Raw genomic sequence first — 25401 nt, forward strand, 5'->3', positions numbered from 1 at the left:
GAGAAAGTAAACCCAAAACAATACTTTCATATATACCAAGGCAGAGGACAAAAAGGTTCAAAGTCGTAAACAATAAATATTTCTATACATAGTGAGTGATCTACAGCTGGTTGGGTTGCCAGAAAGGGTGGTTGAGAACAGGGCACTAGACTCATTTAAGAACAGATTGGTGCTTTTAATGAGAAGACTGTAGGGTAGGTAAGGACTGGAGGGTTGGAATTCTGGTAGAGTTGGGTGAATGGCTGCCTTCTTTCAAATATATCTTGTGACGTTAAACTTGGGCTTCACCTGCTGTATTTAAAATACTTGAGACATCACCTCTAAGGTTTATGTAAATAAAGTCAATAACCACCAACAGATTATAATATGACAAAGTAGATTTTTTTCAACTGATCAGGGTCTATGGCAGTGATGTCCACTACATTAGCTACCAGCCACATGTGGCTAATTGGGAATCCATATGTGACTAATTGCATTTCTGATTAAAAAATGAGTAATAGACACTGTCATTGGGCATGTGATCTCAATACTCGTATTCGCATGGCATACGCATGTGTACTTTAACCATATGTGCATTTGTTGGTAAAATGGTAAGACAGAAAGCAGTGTGTGAGTGTTTTTTTGATTGTGGGTGCTTTACTTCCTTGGTTATTGAATGGTGGTAGATATTAAGTAAATATACACCTGTGAAATATGTTTACCTGTATAGTGTGAGTGTATGTAAAGGGTTTTTGACTTAAATTAGTGCATGTGGCTAAAATTATATTGTATTCCCACACGCGTGGTTAGTCAGCAATTTCTATTGGTCAACACTGCTCTATAGGAGACAAAGGTAACAATGGTGTAAAATGTCTTTTTTTATTAGTTCTCTTTCTGTCTGTTTTCCCCTGTTTTTATTTCTCTCTCGCCCCCCTCTGTTTGCTTCTAACTCTTTTCCCCTCTTTCTTTCTCTCTTCTGACCCCTCCACGTTAATAGTCTTGAAGGCTGGATGTAGCAGTAGAGCAATGAGCAGTAACTATCTATTACAGTTGCTGGGCTTGTGGCAGGTGTAGAATTATTCTTTTTGCACAATTGTACTTTGCACAATTATGCATATATTTGGATTGAAAATATGAAATATTGTCCCAAGCTGAAGAGTCGATTTATTGACCTGAAGTCCTCTGAGGTATTATACCATAAACAATGTCACTAGACCTTACTTCTGTTTGTAGGACAATTTCTACTTGTAGGACAATTTCTACTTGGTCAAGGTGCATAGCGCGGGAAATCACCAAGGTTGAAAGCAAAGACTAGGTAAATCAGAAAGTAGTGATTGAGTGGTATGGAGTTTGGCAAAGTGAAGACTGCTGGATGTAATTAGTTCCACTGTTTTGAGGTCCTGGTAAGAATAGGAGCTGGTGCAACAATCCTTGATTTCAAAACAGTGAGGATATAGGGAGGAGGAAGATCATACATGTAATTTAGAAGATACATAGATTTTGCTTATCAACTCCATCTAAGCATTTATTAGGACATTGAAAATTTCAAAGTTCATTTTCATTAACTGATGTTCGAATTCTTTTATATCCCTAGGGTCTGTCCGTCGAGTGAATGGAATTAGATGGCACATGTGTACATATTGCACAAAAGAATTTAAAAAGCCTAGTGATCTAGTGCGACATATTCGTATTCACACTCATGAGAAACCATACAAGTGCACTCAGTGTTTCCGAGCATTTGCTGTGAAAAGTACTCTGACTGCACACATGAAGACACACACTGGTATCAAGGAGTTCAGATGTCCCATGTGTGCTAAGATGTTTTCCACTCAAGGGAGTCTAAAAGTTCATCTTCGGCTACATACAGGTACCTTTTAAAAAATTTCTGTATCAATTTGAAATGTTTTCTGGAATAATCCAAAGATGTCCTGAAAGAGAGCTTTGAATAAGTCAAAATAAAATGGGTGCTGTTAATGAACTTGGTAAAAGCATCCACTCTGTTGTATGCTCCTTGCTTTAAGAGACTTTCAGTATTGATTCCAAAGAGTGTTTATGAAGAGAGCTCATTGCATTTTTATCCTCATACAATATATTGATATCATTGAGTTATTAATTCTAGAATACCAAAGTAGTTGACAGAAGTAGTATACTATTGCAGTACTCAAACAGTTTACTGGAATGAACACAACCCCACAGGGAGAAACTCCTGGTTAATCTGTAATAACCTGTCATATGTTCTTTATTTCTCCTGTGAAATAAAAGATGTGTTGTTAAGAACATAAGAAATTAGAGCAGGAATAGGCCATATGGCCCTTCAAGCCTGCTCCGCCATTCCATAAGATCATGGCTGAATTTCTGCTTCAACTCCACTTTCCCGCCCTATACCCGTGTCCTTTGATTCCCTTATTAACTTTGTTAAAAGTAAGTTCCATGCCATACTATAAAAAAAAACCTGTTTTAAATGAGGACAGATATTTTAGTGTAAGGAAGTTACACAGAGGTAAATACTCACCCTTAGTGCTCTTGTCGCAGAGCTCAATGTCCATGGCCATATATAATGATTGTGGGCATGTACTCAATTCCCGATATGCACTTCTGGTGCACGAAATTGTGTGTGGGGAGCACTGATGATGAAAATTTACCCCACAGTTGTTATAGAGTTGGAATGCAAATTTGTGACCGTTGTTTCCAATACACTGCTGTTTTATAAAAATAAAACTTGGATTTATATAGCACCAACTGAGCCACAGCTGACAACTCTGATCTCTGTTATGCCACTATGATCAGGTGTGCAGCAGAGACCAGGCATCCCATCACAGGGAAAGTAGGAACGCCCCCAGGAGAGTTAAGCCAGGCTGCTTCTGCACAGTTTTCAATGGGCAGTTTAGCACAGCACTGACAGAAGTTTGGGGGGGTGGGGTGGGTGGGGGAAAGCCAGCTGTGCTCTCCAACACTGTGAATGATGCAGAGAGACTCTGTAAAATGTAATAAAGAGTGTCATCCTCAGAAAAAAGAGTAAACACCCACTTGGAATAAAATAATAATAATCCATTGTGTTATAGAATCATAGAAGTTTACAACATGGAAACAGGCCTTTCGGCCCAACATGTCCATGTCACCCAGTTTATACCACTAAGCTAGTCCCAATTGCCTGCACTTGGCCCATATCCCTCCATACCCATCTTACCCATGTAACTGTCCAAATGCTTTTTAAAAGACAAAATTGTACCCGCCTCTACTACTGCCTCTGGCAGCTCGTTCCAGACACTCACCACCCTTTGAGTAAAAAATTGCCCCTCTGGACCCTTTTGTATCTCTCCCCTCTCACCTTAAATCTATGCCCCCTCGTTATAGACTCCCCTACCTTTGGGAAAAGATTTTGACTATCTACCTTATCTATGCCCCTCATTATTTTATAGACTTCTATAAGATCACCCCTAAACCTCCTACTCTCCAGGGAAAAAAGTCCCAGTCTGTCTAACCTCTCCCTGTAAGTCAAACCATCAAGTCCCGGTAGCATCCTAGTAAATCTTTTCTGCACTCTTTCTAGTTTAATAATATCCTTTCTATAATAGGGTGACCAGAACTGTACACAGTATTCCAAGTATGGCCTTACTAATGTCTTGTACAACTTCAACAAGACATCCCAACTCCTGTATTCAATGTTCTGACCAATGAAACCAAGCATGCTGAATGCCGCCTTCACCACCCTATCCACCTGTGACTCCACTTTCAAGGAGCTATGAACCTGTACTCCTAGATCTCTTTGTTCTATAACTCTCCCCAATGCCCTACCATTAACGGAGTAGGTCCTGGCCCGATTCGATCTACCAAAATGCATCACCTCACATTTATCTAAATTAAACTCCATCTGCCATTCATCGGCCCACTGGCCCATTTTATCAAGATCCCGTTGCAATCCTAGATAACCTTCTTCACTGTCCACAATGCCACCAATCTTGGTGTCATCTGTAAACTTACTAACCATGCCTCCTAAATTCTCATCCAAATCATTAATATAAATAACAAATAACAGCGGACCCAGCACCGATCCCTGAGGCACACCGCTGGTCACAGGCCTCCAGTTTGAAAAACAACCCTCTACAACCACCCTCTGTCTTCTGTCGTCAATCCAATTTTGTATCCAATTGGCTACCTCACCTTGGATCCCGTGAGATTTAACCTTACGTAACAACCTACCATGCGGTACCTTGTCAAAGGCTTTGCTAAAGTCCATGTAGACCACGTCTACTGCACAGCCCTCATCTATCATCTTGGTTACCTCTTCAAAAAACTCAATCAAATTCGTGAGACAGGATTTTCCTCTCACAAAACCATGCTGACTGTTCCTAATCAGTCCCTGCCTCTCCAAATGCCCGTAGATCCTGTCTCTCAGAATACCCTCTAACAACTTACCCACTACAGATGTCAAGCTCACCGGTCTGTAGTTCCCAGGCTTTTCCCTGCCGCCCTTCTTAAACAAAGGCACAACATTTGCTACCCTCCAATCTTCAGGCACCTCACCTGTAGCTGTCGATGATTCAAATATCTCTGCCAGGGGACCCGCAATTTCCTCCCTAACCTCCCATAACGTCCTGGGATACATTTCATCAGGTCCCGGAGATTTATCTACCTTGATGCGCGTGTTTCTTGGGTGTGCTATCATGATACACAAAATATTTTGGAAGCTTTAATCCTGAAAGGCTAACGTGTACATTAAATAAATAATAAAAAGGGTGCATGATAATTGCACCTCCTAGTGTTGGCAGAGGCCTTACTTTTGGATAGGCAACATGGCTCCACATTGAGAGAAGTAGCTTACCTTTGTTTGTTGCTGGTGTTCTGCAGGGTTGATTTCCCTGATGCCTCAGGGTAAAGCAGTCCTGCAGTGGGGACCTCAAGCAGGCATTAAGCCCCTTATTTGCAAGTGCAAAAAGGACCTAATGCCTGTATCAGGTATATGTAAAGGATGCCTCTTGTTTATCCTTACCCAGTATGGCAGGTGGCACTCATCCGGCCCATCGTTTTGGGGCCTTAGGCGGACGCTTAGCATCTTAAGAGAATCACAGTTGACTTGCACCCTCGCACATGTTCGTTGAAGCTATTTGTAGCATCCTGTTGGCTCCTTGGATGAGATCATCTGACTCAGCAGAGACCAAGAATTGAACCTGGCTTAGTTCTACAGTGAGCAGTGTTTTTGTCGACCATGCCGTTGGAGGAAGCCAAGAAACCATGTTTAAAAAGAGGTTGAAAGTGTCTTGGAGTACTTGCATAGTCCCAGAGTTATTGGAATGAAATCCGTAACTAGAGAAAAAAATGCCATCTCATTTATTCAGCCAGGATTCATACCAATAATTCCATTTTTTTCCAATTCTCTTTCTCTATCGATCTTCTCTCTTCTGTTTTTATCAACAGGAGCCAGACCTTTTGACTGTCCACACTGTGACAAAAAGTTCCGCACCTCAGGGCACCGAAAAAGTCACATCGCTTCCCACTTCAAAAATTTACAGCATAAGAAACGATTTCCACGCAAACCAGCCAAGACTCGGATTTTAAAAAACAGCATCACGTTAACTGATATCCCTCTCCAGGAACCTATCCTCATCACTGATTCAGGTAAGCATTTTAATCACAATTAATGGGATTAGACACATGATATTTTTTATTCGTTCATGGGATGTGGTCGTCGCTGGCAAGGCCAGCATTTATTGCCCATCTCTAATTGCTCTTGAGAAGATATTGCCCTTGTCCTTCTAGATGGTAGAGATCGCAGATTTGGGAGGTGCTGTCGAAGAAGCCTTGGCGAGTTGCTGCAGTGCATCCTGTAGATGGTACACACTGCAGCCACCCGGTGCGCTGGAGGTGGAGGGAGTGAATGTTCAAGGTGGTGGATAGGGTGCCAATCAAATGGGCTGCTTTATATATACGAGTTAAGAGTAGGAGTAGGCCATTTGGCCCCTCGAGCCTGCTCTGCCATTTGATTTGATCATGGCTGATCTGATTGTGACCTCAACCTTACTTTCTCATCTACCTACTATAACCTTTGACTCCCTTGTTAATCAGGAATCTATCTAACTCAGCCTTAAAAATATTCGATGACCCTGCCTCCACCGCTCTCTGGGGAAGGGAGTTCCAAAGACTCATGACCCTCTGAGAGAAAAAATTTCTCCTCATCTCTGTCTTAAATGGGAGACCTCTTATTTTTAAACTGTGGCCCCTAGTTCTAGTCTCTCCCACAAGGGGAAACATCCTCTAGCATCTGCCCCTTCTAGTCCCCTCAGGATATAATATGTTCAATAAGATCACCTCTCAGTCTTCTAAACTCCAATGTATACAGGCCCAACTTGTCCGATCTATCCTCATAAGATAACCCCTTCATCCCAGGAATCAGTTCAGTGAACCTCTGAACCGCCTCCAAAGCAATTATGTCCTTTCTTAAATAAGACCAAAACTGCACATAGTATTCTAGATGTGGTCTCACCAATGCCCTGTACAACTGTAGCAAAACATCTCTACTTTTATATTCCATTCCCCTTGCAATAAATGACAACATTCCATTTGCCTTCCTAATCACTTGCTGGACCCGCATACTAACTTTTTGTGATTCATGTACTGGGACACCCAGATCCCTCTGTACCTCAGAGTTCTGCAATCTCTCTCCATTTAAATAATATACTGCTTTTCTATTCCTCCTGCTAAAGTGGACAAGTTCACATTTTCCCACATTATATTCCATCTGCCAAATTTTTGCCCGCTCACTTAACCTATCTATATCCCTTTGTAGACTCCTTATGTCCTCTTAACAACTTACTTTCCGACCTACCTTTTTTTGTGTCATCAGCAGATTTAGCAACCATACATTCAGTTCCTTCATCCAAGTCATTGATATAGATTGTAAATAGTTGAGGCCCAAGCACTGATCCCTGTAGCACTCCACTCGTAACATCTTGCCAACCTGAAAATGACCCATTTATGCCGACTCTCTGTTTCCTGTTAGCTAACCAATTCTTTATCCATGCTAATATGTTACCCCATACATCATGAGCTCTTATTTCTAGTAGTAACCTTTGATGTGGCACCTTGTCAAAAGCCTTCTGGAAATCCAAGTACACCACATCCACAGGATCCCCTTTATCCACGATGCTTGTTAATTCCTCAAAGAACTCTAATAAATTAGTCAAACACGATTTCCTTTTCACAAAGCCGTGTTGACTCTGCCTGATTACATTGAGATTTTGTAAGTGCCCTGCTATAACCTCCGTAATAATAGATTCTAGCATTTTCCCTATGACAGATGTTAAGCTAACTGGCCTGTAGTTTCCTGCTTTCTGTCTCCCTCCTTTCTTGAATAGAGGAGTTACATTATCCTGGATGGTGTTCAGCTTTTTGAGTGTTGTTGGAGCTGCACTCAGGAGGCACAAGTCAGGAGTGTGATGGATGACTCTCCACAAGTGGAGAGTATTCCATCACACTCCTGACTTGTGCCTTGTTGATAGTGGAAAGGCTTTGGGGAGTCAGGAGGTGAGTCATTCACTGCAGAATACCCAGCCTTTGACCTGCTCTTGTAGCCACAATATTTATGTGGCTGGTCCAGTTAAGTTTCTGGTCAATGGTGACCCCCAGGATGTTGATGGTGGGGGATTCGGCAATGGTAATGCTGTTGAATGTCAAGAGGAGGTGGTTAGACTCTCTTGCTGGAGATAGTCATTTCCTGGCACTTGTCTGGTGCGAATGTTACTTGCCACTTATCACCTAAGCCTGGATGTTGTCCAGTTCTTGCTGTATGCGGGCTCGGACTGCTTCATTATCTGAGGGGTTGTGAATGGAACTGAACACTATGTAATCATCAACAAACATCCCCACTTTTGACCTTATGATGGAGGGAAGGTCACTGATGAAGCAGCTGAAGATAGTTGGGCCAAGGACACTTCCCTAAGGAACTCCTGCAGTGATGTCCTGGGACTGAGATGATTGGCCTCCAACAACCACTACCATCTTCCTTTGTGCTAGGTATGACTCTAGCCACTGGAGAGTTTTCCCCCTGATTCCCATTGACTTCAATTTTACTCGGCCTCCTTGATGCCACACTCAGTCACATGCTGCCTTGATGTTAAGGGCAGTCACTCTCACCTCACCTCTGGAATTCAGCTCTTTTGTCCATGTTTGGACCAAGGCTGTAATGAGGTCTGGAGCCAAGTGGTCCTGGCGGAACCCAAACTGAACATTGGTGAGCAAGTTATTGGTGAGTAAGTGCCGCTTGATAGCACTGTCGACGACACCTTCCATCACTTTGCTGATGATTGAGAGTAGACTGATGGGGCGGTAATTGGCTGGATTGGATTTGTCCTGCTTTTTGTGGACAGGACATACCTGGGCAATTTTCCACTTTGTCGGGTAAATGCCGGTGTTGTAGCTGTACTGGAACAGCTTGGCTAGAGGCACAGCTAGTTCTGGAGCACAAGTCTTCAGCATTTCAGCCAGGATGTTGTCGGGGCCCAAGCCTTTGCTGTATCCAGTGCACTCAGCTGTTTCTTGATATCACGTGGAGTGAATCGAATTGGCTGAAGTCTGGCTTTTGTGATGGTGGGGATCTCGAGAGGAGGCCGAGATGGATCATCCACTCGGCACTTCTGGCTGAAGATGGTTGCAAACGCTTCAGCCTTGACTTTTGCACTCACGTGCTGGACTCCGCCATCATTGAGGATGGGGATGTTCATGGAGCCTCCTCCTCCCGTTAGTTGTTTAATTGTCCACCACCATTCACGACTGGATGTAGCAGGACTGCAGAGCTTTGATCTGATCCGTTGGTTGTGGGATTGCTTAGCTCTGTCTTTAGAGTGCTGCTTCCGCTGTTTAGCATGCATATAGTCCTGTGTTGTAACTTCATCAGGTTGGCAACTCATTTTTCAGTATGCCTGGTGCTGTTCCTGGCATTCTCTTCTACACTCCTCATTGAACCAGGGTTGATCCCTTCGCTTGTTGGTAATTGTAGAGTGAGTAATATGCTGGGCCATGAGTTTACAGATTGTGCTGGAATACAATTCTGCTGCTGCTGGTGGCCCACAGTGCCTCATGGATGCCCAGTTTTGAGCTGCTAGATCTGTTCTGAATCTATCCCATTTAGCACAGTGGTAGTGCCACACAACACATTGGACGGTGTCTTCAGTGTGAATGCGGGACTTCTTCTCCACAAGGACTGTGCGGTGGTCACTCCTACTAATGCTGTCATGGACAGATGCATCTGTGACAGGTAGATTGATGAGGACGAGGTCAAGTAGGATTTTTACTCGTGTTGATTCTCTCACCACCTGCTGCAGGCCCCGTCTGGCAGCTATGTCCTTCAGCACTCGGCCAGTTCGGTCAGTAGTAGCCACTCTTGGTGATGGAATGAATTCTGCAGAAAACAAAAAACTATACATATTTACAATGGCAAATGGCTATGAGAGTTGGCAAGGCAATAAACAAATAGCTGGGTTTAACTGAAGTACCTGAACCTTTAACTTCGTGCAATTGGAGAAAAAAATCTAAAATTCATTGATACTTGTATACAGTTTTATCTCAGCACTTTTAGAAGACAAAAAGCTTTGTTTCAACCTATAGAAAGATATCACAGTGTGCTTCAGGTAAGATATATGGTTATATCCTTGACTGAATATGTCAATAAAAAAATACCAGTTCAGATTTTTAAAGGTCATTTTTCTGAAGTGTTATTAATGTATACAGAACTGTGTAATTTTTGGTGAATGCCTTGAAAGGAATCAAATGTCTCCTCATATTTTATTTTGCATCACCGACGTTCCTGCTACACAGACTAACCTGAACAGGCTAGGGCTCTTTTTTCTTTTTAAAAAAAAGACTGAGAAATTATGTATGGGTTCGATAGGGTAGATGTAGAGAAGATGTTTCCACTTGTGAGGGAGTCCAAAACTTGGGGCCATGAATATTAGATATTCACCAATAAATACAATAAGGAATTCAGGAGAAACCTCTTTACTCAGAGAGTGGTGAGAATTTTTTTTTATTCGTTCATGGGATGTGGGCGTCGCTGGCAAGGCTAGCATTTATTGCCCACCCCTAATTGCCCTTGAGAAGGTGGTGGTGAGCCGCCTTCTTGAACCGCTGCAGTCCGTGTGGTGAAGGTTCTCCCACAGTGCTGTTAAGAAGGGAGTTCTAGGATTTTGACCCAGCGACGATGAAGGAACGGTGATATATTTCCAAGTCGGGATGGTGTGTGACTTGGAGGGGAACGTGCAGGTGGTGTTGTTCCCATGTGCCTGCTGCTCTTGTCCTTCTAGGTGGTAGAGGTCGCGGGTTTGGGAGGTGCTGTCGAAGAAGCCTTGGCAGTTGCTGCAGTGCATCCTGTGGATGGTACACACTGCAGCCACTGTGTGCCGGTGGTGAAGGGAGTGAATGTTTAGGGTGGTGGGTGGGGTGCCAATCAAGTGGGCTGCTTTGTCCTGGATGGTGTCAAGCTTCTTGAGTGTTGTTGGAGCTGCACTCATCCAGGCAAGTGGAGAGTATTCCATCACATTCCTGACTTGGAATGTGGAACTCGCTGCCATATGTAGTGGTTGAGGTGAATAGCATAGATGCATTTAAGGGGAAGCTAGATAAGTACCTGAGGGAGAAAGAAATTGAAGCATAAATTGATCGGGTGAGATGAAGTAAAGTGGGAGGAGGCTCGTGGAGAGTAAACACCGGCACAGATCAGTTAGGCTGAATGGCCTGTTTCTGTGCTGTAAAATTCTTTGTAATCTGGCGAAGTCTGCACAATGACTATGAATATTACAAAGCTTGATTTGGAAAATCTTAAAACAATCCTTTAAAATACTACTGAGGCAGAACCATGCATCCTTCCCCTTCTTCCATTATAGAAGAGCATGGTGATCACTATTAGTTTACCCTGTCCTATTTTTGGTCACAAGTAGCAGTGTATATTCTCCTTCACAAAAGAGAGCTTTCTTAAGCAGCGTTGTATTTTATGGTTCCTTTTCTTGTTTAGCAAAACCTTTACCGGGCATAATACAAAATTTGTGCTAGGTTTCAAATTCAATGACTGACAGAAAAAAGGCTCTCTCCTTCATCCATGTCTTCTCCTTGGGTAAAATCTGTGCAGGCTTACAGAAAAGAAAGGCATACATAGAATCCACCGCACAGAAACAGGCTATTCGGCCCAACTGATCTATGCTGGTGGCTGTGCTCCACAAGAGCATCCTCCCACCCACCTTCACCTGACCTTGTCACCATATTCTTCTATTCCTTTCTCCCTCTTGTACTTATCTAGCTTCCCCTTAAATACATCTCTGCTATTCACCTCAACTACTCCATGTGGTAGTGAGTTCCACATTCTTACCACTCTTTGGGTTTCTCCTGAATTCCCTATTGGGTTTATTGGTGACTATTTTATATTTATGGCCCCAAGTTCTGATCTCCCCCACAAATGGAAACATCTTCTCTACGTCTACCCTATCGAACCCCTTCATAATTTTAAAGACCTCTATTAGGTCACCCCTCAACCTTTTATTTTCTTGAGAAAAGAGCCCCAGTTTGTTCAGCCTTTCCTGATAAGGATATCCTCTCCAGTGGCTGTGATCTTTAATCATGGTAGAGATAAAGAAGGGATCAAGTCATTTGGATTTTTACCAAAATAAGGACAACATTCAATAGGTATCGAATTAGCTGGTGTTTGAACGTATCCAGCCATTTCACTTAAAGATGATTCTTCATGAACCAGGATAGGTTACAACTGCAAAGCTCCCAAGAGATGCTGTTCATGAGGGCCAGATTTGAAACAGGACAAAGAGTCTTGGATTCAATGGACAGATTCCAGAAAGCTCAAAGACAACTTGAAGGCTTTTTCAGATTGAGCAGCAACCAGAGTGAGAGCTTACTTACAAGCCCAAAGACTGATAGAAGTTTTCACCTCTGGTGTTTGCAATCATTCTTGTGACCCTGTACAGTTGAATCAGTTGGCACAGTGGCCATGATTTTTACTCTACAAAATATTAAGTACCTCAACTATTTCAATGAAGTACATTGCCCCTTTAACAATCTGCCCGCCGTCATTAAGTGGGGACGGGACTTCCGGGTTTCGGATGTGCGTGCATCTAAACATGCCTGGGTTAAACCTGGAAGTGAGCGCATCAGAGCCGTCTTGCAGTCCCACTTCAAAAAACTGTTATTTTTGCCTCCTTCCTGCCCCCAACCCACCCGTTCTTCGGGGTTAAAATTACCCCCAGTGTCTTGAATATTTTCCCCGTAACGGCAGGGAGAAGTAGATTGGACTTTGGCAGAAGCCTTCCAGGTACACCATGAAATGTGGCAAATGTAACATAACAATCCCTGCCACCTTGCTGCCATTTGTATAGATGCTTTTTTTAAGGTGTGCTCATGCGGCGCTTTGATACCTTACCTAACTGTGCAAATTGAAACTGCAAGCAGATTGGCTGGCTCAACATTTTTTTACAGTCTCTGGTCCAAGGCCTATTGGTTCTCTTGTGGGCATAAAGTCTCTCAAAACAAGTAGGTACAAGGTCCTAGGTCCAGTGCACTAGAGGTAGAGATAGTTGGGGACAAAATTACTTGAGCTCCACTCTGCCACTGGGAGTGCTGAACATCTGACCACCATTCTGCTCTGATATTGACTCTGCCCTAAATGAAGTCATTGACGTAATGTGGGCAGGCCCTGTGGGTGACCAGGAGTGCCTTAGCAACACCCAGCCAAAGAGTGGATTTTTATAAGAAAAATGACTGCACTTTCTTTGTTGCCGTTTTCCTGATGGCAGCTGGTCGCTCGTACTGCCTCTTCGAGTGACATCAGGATGAAAGGGGCAAGTGAAAGAAGTGCCTTCACCCCCCCCCTCCCGTCAGACTTTCACAATATAAACAAAAAAAGCAGCAGAGTCCCGGCAGAATAGATCCTGCTCCAAATTCCGTCCGGCCCCGGCTTGACTTATGCCCTTGTTCCACCCTCCCAGGCCTGGGAATTTTGGCGACAGCCTGGTACCCTACCAAAGTTGGAAAACCAGAAGGCAAACTGGTTTAGCAGAAACATTGTCAAGTACTATAAGATTATTTTGCACAAGGCAGTAAACTTGAGGATCTTTCAGCAAAGGAGTGGCTACAGTATACATTCCTGTGGGGGAATATGTTACTGCATTTCTCAAGCTTTTGGATCCAAGTCTTGGGTGTTGTTCCCTTTCCTTTGTCTGGCGACAACATTCTTTCATATGGTGTTCTCCCCTGCTCTGTTCTTTTAGTTCAGCATTGCCAACGCTTTTTGTTAAATGATTTGTTGATTTTTGCACTACCCTTTTTAATGTATGCAATTTGCGGGGATACGAAAGGAGAGAAACTTTCATTAAGAAAAAAAGGCAAAGGCTCTTTTGCCATCACATTATGCAATACTCTTTCCTTGTCCAATTTATGATGTGGAGATGCCAGTGATGGACTGGGGTTGACAAATGTAAAGAATCTTACAACACCAGGTTATAGTCCAAAAATTTTATTTGAAAATCACAAGCTTTCGGAGATTATCTCCTTCGTCAGGTGAATGTGGGAATCCTTGAATGTTTCGCATTTATAGTCAGAGAACAATACCTGGTGATCACAGATAATCTTTCCAACTGCCCGTTGTCAAGGAAATCAAAGTGTTCAGACAGAGAGGTGTTACCTACAGGACCACCGAATATACAAACAGCCAGAACACAAGACCGAGAGAGAGAGAGGGAGAAACATCCGAAAGGAAGAGAAAGACAGAGAATGACCCGTTGTATTAAAAACAGATAACTTTTATTCGCTGGTGGGGTTACGTGTAGCGTGACATGAACCCAAGATCCCGGTTGAGGCCGTCCTCATGGGTGCGGAACTTGGCTATCAATCTCTGCTCGACGATTTTGCGTTGTCGTGTGTCTCGAAGGCTGCCTTGGAGAACGCTTACCCGAAGATCGGTGGCTGAATGTCCTTGACTGCTGAAGTGTTCCCCGACTGGGAGGAACCCTCCTGTCTGGCGATTGTTGCGCGGTGTCCGTTCATCCGTTGTCGCAGTGTCTGCATGGTCTCGCCAATGTACCATGCTCCGGGGCATCCTTTCCTGCAACATATGAGGTAGACAACATTGGCCGAGTCACAGGAGTATGAACCATGTACCTGGTGGGTGGTGTCCTCTCGTGTGATGGTGGTATCCGCGTCGATGATCTGGCATGTCTTGCAGAGGTTGCCGTGGCAGGGTTGTGTGGTGTCGTGGACGCTGTTCTCCTGAAAGCTGGGTAATTTGCTGCGAACGATGGTCTGTTTGAGGTTGGGTGGCTGTTTGAAGGCGAGTAGTGGAGGTGTGGAGATGGCCTTAGCGAGGTGTTCGTCGTCATCGATGACATGTTGAAGGCTGCGGAGAACATGGCGTAGTTTCTCCGCTCCGGGGAAGTACTGGACGACGAAGAGTACTCTGTTGGTTGCGTCCCGTGTTAGGAGGAGGTCTATGCGATTTTTCGCTGTGGCCCGTCGGAACTGTCGATCGACAAGTCGAGCGTCATATCCCTTTCTTACGAGGGCGTCTTTCAGCCTCTGTAGGTGTCCATCGCGTTCCTCCTCGTCTGAGCAGATCCTGTGTATTCGCAGGCGGTTACCCGCAGATCCGACCAAAGAACACACCCACCAGCTCAACAAACTGATCAAGACCTTCGATCCAGACCTTCAAAGCATCCTACGCGCTCTCATCTCACGTACTCCCCGCGTGGGAGACTTCTACTGTCTCCCAAAGATACACAAAGCCAACACACCCGGACGTCCTATCGTATCAGGCAACGGAACCCTGTGTGAGAACCTCTCTGGATACGTCGAGGGCATCCTGAAACCCATCGTACAGGGAACCCCCAGCTTCTGTCGCGACACTACAGACTTCCTACAAAAACTCAGTACCCACGGACCAGTTGAACCAGGAACACTTCTCACCACGATGGACGTCTCGGCACTCTACACCAGTATCCCCCACGATGACGGCATCGCTGCAACAGCCTCAGTACTCAACACCAACAACAGCCAATCTCCAGACGCCATCCTACAACTCATCCGCTTCATCCTGGATCACAATGTCTTCACCTTCGATAACCAGTTCTTTACCCAAACACACGGAACAGCCATGGGAACCAAATTCGCACCCCAATACGTCAACATTTTCATGCACAAGTTCGAGCAGGACTTCTTCACTGCACAGGACCTCCAACCAACGCTATACACCAGATACATCGACAACATTTTCTTTCTATGGACCCACGGCGAAGAATCACTGAAGAGACTACACGATAACATCAACAAGTTCCATCCCACCATCAAGCTCACCATGGACTACTCCTCAGAATCGGTTTCTTTCTTGGACACACGAATCTCCATCAAAGACGGGCACCTCAGCACCTCACTCTACCGCAAGCCCACGGACAACCTCACGATGCTCCACTTTTCCAGCTTCCACCCTAACCACGTCAAAGAGGCCATCCCCTATGGACAGGGCCTGTGAATACACAGGATCTGCTCAGACAAGGAGGAACGCGATGGACACCTACAGACGCTGAAAGACGCCCTCGTAAGAAAGGGATATGACGCTCGACTCGTCGATCGACAGTTCCGACGGGCCACAGTGAAAAATCGCATAGACCTCCTCAGAAGACTAACACGGGACGCAACCAACAGAGTACCCTTCGTCGTCCAGTACTTCCCCGGAGCGGAGAAACTACGCCATGTTCTCCGCAGCCTTCAACATGTCATCAATGACGACGAACACCTCGCTAAGGCCATCCCCACACCTCCACTACTCGCCTTCAAACAGCCACCCAACCTCAAACAGACCATCGTTCGCAGCAAATTACCCAGCTTTCAGGAGAACAGCGTCCACGACACCACACAACCCTGCCACGGCAACCTCTGCAAGACATGCCAGATCATCGACACAGATACCACCATCACACGAGAGGACACCACCCACCAGGTACATGGTTCATACTCCTGTGACTCGGCCAACGTTGTCTACCTCATACGTTGCAGGAAAGGATGCATGGTACATTGGCGAGACCATGCAGACACTGCGACAACGGATGAACGGACACCGCGCAACAATCGCCAGACAGGAGGGTTCCCTCCCAGTCGGGGAACACTTCAGCAGTCAAGGACATTCAGCCACCGATCTTCGGGTAAGCGTTCTCCAAGGCGGCCTTCGAGACACACGACAACGCAAAATCGTCGAGCAGAGATTGATAGCCAAGTTCCGCACCCATGAGGACGGCCTCAACCGGGATCTTGGGTTCATGTCACGCTACACGTAACCCCACCAGCGAATAAAAGTTATCTGTTTTTAATACAACGGGTCATTCTCTGTCTTTCTCTTCCTTTCGGATGTTTCTCCCTCTCTCTCTCGGTCTTGTGTTCTGGCCGTTTGTATATTCGGTGGTCCTGTAGGTAACACCTCTCTGTCTGAACACTTTGATTTCCTTGACAACGGGCAGTTGGAAAGATTATCTGTAATCACCAGGTATTGTTCTCTGACTATAAATGCGAAACGTTCAAGGATTCCCACATTCACCTGACGAAGGAGATAATCTCCGAAAGCTTGTGATTTTCAAATAAAATTTTTGGACTATAACCTGGTGTTGTAAGATTCTTTACACTTGTCCAATTTAATAAGTGCAAATCCTATCGATTGTTAACTAAATCACATGTTGGCAACACTGTTGTTCCTTCAGATAACCTGAGCTGTACTGAAGACCAAAAGCTGTATAAACATAAATAGAACATTTACTATCCCTTGCGTGGAACTGTCCATGCTTTACCTAGTGAAACAATATAGGTGTTAAATTGCCTTCTGTAGTTCTTGATGGGAGTTAATCCAATTAACAAAATGTATAGTAGATATTTCTGTCTCTACTGCCGGAGGAGGCTAATTGACTTAAATCCCTTGATTAATGACAGGAGCTTGGCACTTCAAGATCTCAGTTAAGCTCTAATTGCAGCCTCCTAAGAAACCTCTAAACCTACAAATTTAAAGCTACTCTCGTGGAAAATTACATTACTGTAACCCCTACTCTTCATTCAAATGATTTGTGAATTTCTGTCCTTAGGAGTCTGTCCCTTACTTGGGCTGACCTTTGCCCTCATCCCACATTTATACTTCAAAATGGCATCAGAATTCCATGTGAACCAAGAAGTTACTGTCCCTTTTAAGTTGCACAAGCAACGAGTATTACATAATGTGATGGCAGAAGGGGCTTTGCCGTTTCCCTTATGGAAAGGACCAAGAACCTTAGGAAATCCTCCCTTTTTTTGCGCCCAACGGGAACAAATCTGCAAAAAGTGGTGGACTGTATGGCTGTCTCTTACCAAGGCAAGGCATGGAGTCCAAATAGCATTAAAGGTTATTCCATTAGCTCAGTAGTTCTATCTCATGGGCCAACTTGCATCATGCAGGATATTTGCAAAGTAGCTGCTTAGAACAAGAAAATGTGTAATTTTGCTTCAGCCCATAAATTAAATGGACTAAACTGAGCTGAGCTTCCTTCTCTGCATCTGATCCATCACCAAGACAGCTTTATTCCACCTCCGTTCCTACCTTTTCCCCCATCCGTGCTGAAATTCTAGTCCATGCCTTCATCATCTTACACCTCGACTTCTCAAGGCTTCTTCTTGCCATCTTCTCTCTACCTTCCACAAGCCATAACTTGTCTAGAACATCCCAGCCAATGTCCTCTACTGCATATAGCCGCAAACCCTCATCACTCATATCCGTGCAAAGTTTTAATAGTTTCCTGCACCTCAATGGATAAACTACAAGATCCTTGTCCTCATTTTCAAATCCTTTTAGGCCTTGTTCCAATGTTTTCCCCCCGCCGTCATCCCTGCATGCACCTCTGCTTCTCATTCCTTGGTCGTCTCATTCCCCACTCCCTCTGCTCCACCATTGGTGGCATTTCCTTTGGCTACAATGCTCCCCTTCTCAGAAACTCCCTCCCAAAATCCTTGCTCTCTGCCACCTCCATTGCTGCTTTCAAAAGCCTTCTTAAAACCCTTCTGTTTGACAGTGCCTTTGTTCCTTTTTCTAATGCCATTTTCTTCTCTTTCTGTGATGCACTCGGGGATGTTCTCTATGTGAGAAGCACTTCAGAAATGTTACGTTTTCAAATTGTCGTGGCTCATGAGAAGCATGAGTGTGGTATAGGTTATCCATGGTAACAGCATAACGAATGAACATAGAAGTAGATCACTTGCCTATGGTACAATAATTGTCATTTATAGGTGGCTCATAGGTTTAGAACAGTGTCCTTTCACTTCTTGTGCCTGGATGGATGCAAGTCCAGACCAAACTTCTGGGACTATGATCTTTTCTCTCTAGTTGTTCGCAGTGTCAACTGAAATTAATTTAGGCAGTTAAAATGAAGAAAGTAACAAATCTGAAATATAAGCAAAAATTGCTGGAAATGCACAGTGTCTTTAAAAAAAAAGAAAAGAAAAGCTAATGTTTCGGGTCAGACTTCTCTCCCAGAACTGCAAAAAGGAAGAAAAGAGCTTTTTTGTTTTGGCCAGCATTCTAAAGGGCCTCCCTTGCTTTCCCTTTCCCACTGCTGGGGAATTGTTGAGGTCTGTGATTGTTTTTCTTCTATCCCTTTTCTTTTGTTTTTCCTGTACCTAATCCTATTACAGACCTTTATTTTGTATGTTGCTGCAAATAAATTATTTTCAAAAGTGTGTAATTAGGTGGCAATTTGGCTGCAATAACTGTAACACGCATTGTATTATGCAAACATTGATGCATCTTTTCAGTTTTCAGATGCCAATGTACCAGCTGTGCATTTCTGGCACTTCTGGTTTTTAATTTTAATTTAGGGAAATCTCTGCATGTCAGTCAACAGCACAAAACTTTGAATGTACTCTGGGTAGCTGATGTTGGAAATGTGGAAATATCACTATGGGGTGCTCTTCCAAGCTTGGAAATCAGTATTTTTTATATATATTATATATGTCTACAAAAATGGTAATGCTTATAATGTATATTTATATAATATATTTATTAAGCATTAGCATTTTTGTTTACAGTTTAGCTATAAATTTTACATGAGTTATCCGGTCTGGAATTGAAGATTGTTTGTTATATTTCATTTAAATAGAAGCTCTCTGGCATTGTTTGTTTTTCCTGTACCTAATCCTATTACAGACCTTTATTTTGTATGTTGCTGCAAATAAATTATTTAACAAAGTGTGCAATTAGGTGGCAATTTGCCTGCGATAACTGTAGGACTCATTGCCTTATGGGATTGATAATGTTCAGCCCAACGCAAGTGCATTGAGAAATTAATATGTATTTAATATCAGTGATATAGTATGTTGTGTAACTGTTCTGTTATTTAAAAAGTAAAATAGTTGGAAACTACTTAGTGTAAGCAATAACCAAGGGTAATGTGTGATTCATTTCATATTAGTTTATATTTACAAATTTTGTTTTGTTTTTGACCTGAAATAAATCCTCGAATGTATGACCAGCTTTTAAAAGGCAGAACAAAGGAGTTGTTTACTTAAAAGCTTCACTTCTTTTTCACCATAGGTCTCATCCAGCAAACACCGCGGAATAGCCAGTTATACAGTCATTACCTGGCCAATGGCATCATAACTGACGGAATGGGTGGGGATAGGCCATATAAATGTGCATATTGCAACAAGGGCTTTAAAAAATCTAGTCATCTTAAACAACATATCAGGTATGAGTGATAACATAGTTTGTTTAGAGTTTAAAGTGTCTTGAGTTGGTGGTGGTATTGTGACAAGGTTGCATATAGTTTTCATAGCTGATACAGTTATAGAATCAAAGAATCGTACAGCACAGAAGGAGGCCATTTAACCCATCGTATCTGTGCCGGCTCTTTGAAAGAGCTCTCCAATTAGTCCCACTCCCCCTGCTCTTTCCCCAGAGCCCTGCAAATTTCTCCTTTTCACGTATATATCCAATTCCCTTTTGAAAATTATTATTGAATATAGAAGATAATTTTAATGACTTTCTTTACACAAATAAAGGAAAAGATGTTGCACTTCACTATACATTTTATATTGTAGTTGCAAATTGATCAATAAATTACTTGCCTCAAGTTTTGCTTCCAAAATTTCATCTAAAAAGGGGATAAACTCTACCAAGTGCCAATTCATGTGACCAGAGGAAATGCAGAATGATTTGTGAAAGTGGGAGCTATTATGGAGACTTATCATGTATGACCGTGACCACCAAAGTGCAAGTTTTGCACTAGATCCCGTCCTCCAAATACTTGCATGACACCTGCATCGGTCTCTTTATTGCTAATTCAGCTGTATCTTTTTTCCTTTCTTCTGTGTTTATAATTTTGCTTTTTGTTTTGTTTTAACTCCAATGTCTTTTCCTTTTATAAGTGCTGACTCTTGCTTGATTACAGTTCCATGGGCATTAACTGCCCTTCAAAGTGGCCATCCTTCATATGTTAGCATGGACACTGGCTTTTACACCAAGTCTCCACCCACTTTTGTGGTGCACCCCCATTTACCACAGTTGTTTCTGGCAGCCACAAGATATGCCTGCCAATTTTTGGGTGGCTGCGTGCAAAATAAGGCAAAACATTGTATTGTACATCCAATTTCCTGTATTTTTCACTTCACTTATGCCGGTTCCTCTTCTGGCTTGTATAAAATGAATGTTCAGGATTGCTAGCTGCTAGGGAGAATGCGGAAGAGAATTTGAAGAGTCCAGCATTGACATACGGGCTACGGGGAAAGAGCAGGGGAGTGGGACTAATTGGATAGCTCTTTCAAAGAGCTGGCTAAGGCACGATGGGCCAAATAGCCTCCTTCTGTGCTGAAATATTCTATGATTCTATGACCTTGATAACAACTTATTTAGGTCTCCCCTTTGGAGCTCGTTTTAATTTTTTTTTGCCTTTGCCAACTAGTTGGGACATCTGTCTTTGTGCCATTGCTGTGGGGTGGGAATTTTTCCTTCCAGCATGCACTCCTTTAGAACCTGCTGCAGCACATTACTTCCCACCTCAAATGTGTACTGTGCTCAGTTCTGGTCTTTATATTACAAAAAAGGATGTAGAGGCACTGGAGAAGGTGCAAAAAAGATTTACAAGGATGATATCAGAGCTCAGAGGTTATAACTATCAGGAAAGACTGAACAGGCTGGTGCTCTTTTCTCTAGAAAAGAGAAGACTCAGAGGTGACTTAATAGAGGTCTTTAAAATTATGATGGGATTTGATAGGCTAAATGTAGAGAAGATGTTTCCACTTGTGGGGGGAGTCCAAAACTAGGGGCCATAAATATAAGATAGTCACCAATATATCCAATAGGGAATTCAGGAGAAACTGTTTTACTCAGTGGTGAGAATGTGGAACTCGCTACCTAACACATGGCAAATAGCATAGATGCATTCAAGGGAAAGATAGATAAATACATGAGGGAGAAAGAAATAGAAGGGTATGCTGATGGGGTTAGATGGAGTAAATAGAGTGGGCGGAGGCTCGTGTGGAGCATAAACACCAGCATAGGTTGGGCCGAATGGCCTGTTTCTGTGCTGTAAATTCAATATAATTCTACGCAAAGTATCAATGGCACCAACAAATAAGAGATATAGGGAGATTGGCAATAATGGGGAAAAAAAGTGTTTTTAAAAAAACCCAAAAAGGTTAAAATGCATGTATTACAATGTACAGTGTGAGATTTGAAACCGAGAGTGTGAGAAACTTCTTAACGCAGAAAGTTGTGAGGCTGTGGAATTCACTTCCAGGAATAGCGGTTGAGGCAGAAACTATGTCAACATTCAAGATTTAAGTGGATGAAGGAAAAGTGAATGAAGTGATATGAGAACAGGGTGGATAAATGTGATTAACATTATTTGCTGGCATGAAGTTGAAAGAGACTGATCGGGCTGAATGGCCTGTTTCTGTTATTGTAACTTCTATGTATAAATAGGGGGAATTGCCACTCGAAAATCCATTGGTGTCAGTAATGGTTTAAAAGACAAAGATAAGTACAACAGATGGCACTAAGGCTCATAAGAAGCCATGAGCTCGCTGAATAAAAAAAAGAAAAACATTTCAGAAATGACTGAAACTGCCATCATGAGAATTCACGAGAGATTCAAAGCCCATCAGTTTAAAATCTTACTTGACTGCCTGTGGACAAATTTTAAAGGTATGTTGAGGTAGTCAGACTTTAATTGTTACAAACCCGTGGAGATCAACAAATAAATTCCAAACAGTGGGTGTCCCCTTGTTGAGACTTTAGCTTGCGGGCAATGAGGACACTTTGAAGTTGCAGGGAAAAGGGTTATTCAACTGAAACATTTGTAGCAAGTGCTCGTTTATAAAGAGTTTGCGTGCATTGCTCCCTTATATACCTAATGATCTTACACACCATTACGTAGAATTACACAGAATTTACAGCACAGAAACAGGCCAGTCGGCCCAACTGATCAATGCCGGTGTTTATGCCCCACCCCTCTTCATCTCACACTATCAACATATTCCTTGCTCCCTCTTGCTCTTATCTAGTTTCCCCTTAAATGCATCTATGCTATTCGCCTCACATACTCCTTACTGTAGTGAGTTCCACATTCTAACCACTCTTTGGGTAAAGAGGTTTCTATTGGATTTATTGGTGGCTATCTTATATTCAGTACTTATTATCACTGAATCTAAAATGAGGGAGGGAAAAAAGTTCTTCTATTTTGGAATTCTGAACTTGCATGGTGGTGATCGTTATGGTAACTAGTTTGTTCTTATTTCAGATCTCATACAGGTGAAAAACCTTTCAAATGCTCACAGTGTGGCAGAGCATTTGTTTCATCGGGGGTCCTTAAGTCACATATCCGGACACATTCTGGCCTCAAAGCCTACAAGTGTTTAATTTGTGATGGCACTTTTACCACTAATGGCAGTCTGAAGAGGCACATGTCAACCCACAGTGAGGTGCGTCCTTTCATGTGCCCCTATTGTCAGAAGACTTTCAAGACCTCCATGAATTGCAAAAAGCATATGAAGACACATAGGTAAGAGCTTTTGAAGTAATTTTGAAATACTTTTAGTTACCGTTACTTCAATCTTCCTGTGTACATGGGCCTCCTCTGAACTTAATGTCATCAGGTTATTTAATGACAATGGAATGACACAAGGAAATGTTCTCCGATATCTGCTAGAGAAAAACAACTGATTCCAGGGCAATATTGTGAAGAGTCCTGCTTCTGTGCCCTTGGCTTATGGCTACAGGGAGGTCATTTAAATTAAGAGGCTTCATGGAGAGAGTGGAAAGGTGGAACTGTAGAAACTTCATGGGAAGGGGGAAATAACTTTTTTTTTCTATACACCATTCATCCACCCAAGGTAAGTTCAGGGATGGGCCTCTTCGGAGGCGAGCCTACATTTTTCGCGTGGGAATGCTCCTCCTGGCCCCACAAACGAAAGCTAAAAATCTGACCTGGAATGGTCTCTTCGGCTGGCTGACCAGGTTTCAGCTGTCAGGCTGGCTGTTGTGGGCATCCCGCTTAATTCCAGGTACAGATGGTGTCGGGGTCCCATTGACAAAATAGGACCCCAATTTACATAAATATATGAGGCATCCCCCTCAAAAATCAGGCATTTTAAAAATTGCAGCCGAGGAGGAGCAGAGTAGTTATATCATCCACTCCATTTTAACCATCCCCCCCCCCCCCCCCGCCCCCGCCACCTGGTTTCCGACTGGCAGGAGGATCTAAATTCCCCCCCCCCCCCCCCACCCACCCCCCCATGCATCTATTAGATCTGTGTTTATGTCACATTGGTATCCAGTGTCAGCATCAAGCACTCCCAAGCCAGGTACAGAACGCAGAGTGAGTTTCCCTTTACTCCGTCCAAACAATGTACCTTTACTTCAACTTCAGAAGACTACCCTGAATTTATAGCAATGTGTCATGTTTCCAATTCTTACCTGTTATGGCCTTTGAGTGAGACTGCCAGTATATTCAAGGCTGTGATAGATAGATAGATTTTTGGACTCTAGGGGAATCAAGGGATATGGGGATCGGGCAGGAAAGTGGAGTTGAGGTTGAAGATCAGCCATAATCTGATTGAATGGCGGAGCAGGCTCGAGGGGCCGTATGGCCTACTCCTGCTCCTATTTGTTATGTTCTTATGTTTATGAGCAGTTTGTGTTATAGGCTCAGGCCCACCATTAATTGAGTTGGAACTGGCCAAACTCATTTTACTTGGGCTGTTACAAACAGCGATGAATGGATATTTTCATTCCATCAATCTGAGTTTAAATGTGTCTTCAATGAGTGATCCAAAGCTATCTTGCTATCCACCAGGAAACATTCAGTTAGTGGGAAACTTTTTAATATGTTTTTGGCAACTTCAGTTGAAATTATAATGAAAGAAAGACTTGCATTTTTACAGTGCCTTTCATGACCTCAGCACATCCCAAAGTGCTTCACAGCCAATGAAATACTTTTGAAGTGCAGTCACTGTTGTAATGTAGGAAACGCAGCAGTCAATATGTGCAAAGCAAGGTCCCACAAACAGCAATGAGATAATAACCAGATAATCCATTCGTAATGTTGGTTGAGAGTCACCGAGGATAACACCCCTGCTTTTCTTTGAAATAGTGCCATGGGATCTTTTACGTCTACCTGAGAGACGTCTCATCTGCAAGATGGCACCTCTGACAGTGCAGCTCTCCCTCAGTACTGCACTGAAGTGTCATCCTAGATTTAGTGCTCAGGGGCTCGATTTTAGGGTCGGGTTTCCTGCGGGTTTCCAGCGGGGGGGCCCCGATAATCCCGATATGAGGTCACGTGACCGGGTCGCGCCGCGATCCCAACCACTTCCGGGTTCCCCGACGACGTGCGGGGCTGCGTGCGTGGCCCCCGCTGGTGGGAATCCCGCAGGCAATTAAAGCCAGCTTGTTGAGGTCAGTTAATGAGCTGAATCAGCTGTCAAAAGAGGAAGTGTGGGATTTCACCTGCATCGCAGCGTGTTTCCCACACTGGGGGAAACAGTCTCTCTCCAACCAGGCGTGTTGCAGCCAGCAGCCTGTGGCAGCTGCCAAGGTGCACCCCACGGGGGAGAGCCCTCACCCACACAGGAGGCCACCGCGTCACATAGGGCAACCCCTGGCCCCCACCACCCCCCACCAAGCCAGAGGACAGACCGAGACGAAACTGCAGCCCCAGTCCGAGGAACCACCCACCTACCCTGCACAACCCCTCAGACCAACACCTGCCAGATGGGTGGTGCGTGGACACCCTCGGAGGACGAACAGCATGACCAGCCCCAGCAGCCTCGCAGTCCACGCCGTCCGCCGCAGAGACGTGGAGCCCCCCAACACGGGGTTGTTGCACGCCTACCTGCACAGCAGGAGGGAGGGCTACCGCAGAGAGAGATGCATCGCAG

The 25401-nt window shown here is 43.8% G+C and overlaps 1 protein-coding gene across 3 annotated transcripts in view; it reads left to right on the forward strand.

Annotated features, from left to right (window-relative positions):
- The window catches only part of LOC137320208 (zinc finger protein 236-like), a 174698-nt gene that overhangs the window by 70048 nt on the left and 79249 nt on the right, over positions 1-25401 (forward strand). For all 3 annotated transcript variants that reach the window (XM_067981938.1, XM_067981940.1, XM_067981939.1), the window contains exons 10-13: positions 1574-1846; positions 5395-5595; positions 19559-19712; positions 22764-23024. In XM_067981938.1, the coding sequence (XP_067838039.1) occupies positions 1574-1846; positions 5395-5595; positions 19559-19712; positions 22764-23024 (889 nt within the window). The remainder of the gene's footprint in view (positions 1-1573; positions 1847-5394; positions 5596-19558; positions 19713-22763; positions 23025-25401) is intronic.

This window comes from Heptranchias perlo, chromosome 3, assembly GCF_035084215.1.
Source record: "Heptranchias perlo isolate sHepPer1 chromosome 3, sHepPer1.hap1, whole genome shotgun sequence".
Lineage (NCBI taxonomy): Eukaryota > Metazoa > Chordata > Chondrichthyes > Hexanchiformes > Hexanchidae > Heptranchias > Heptranchias perlo.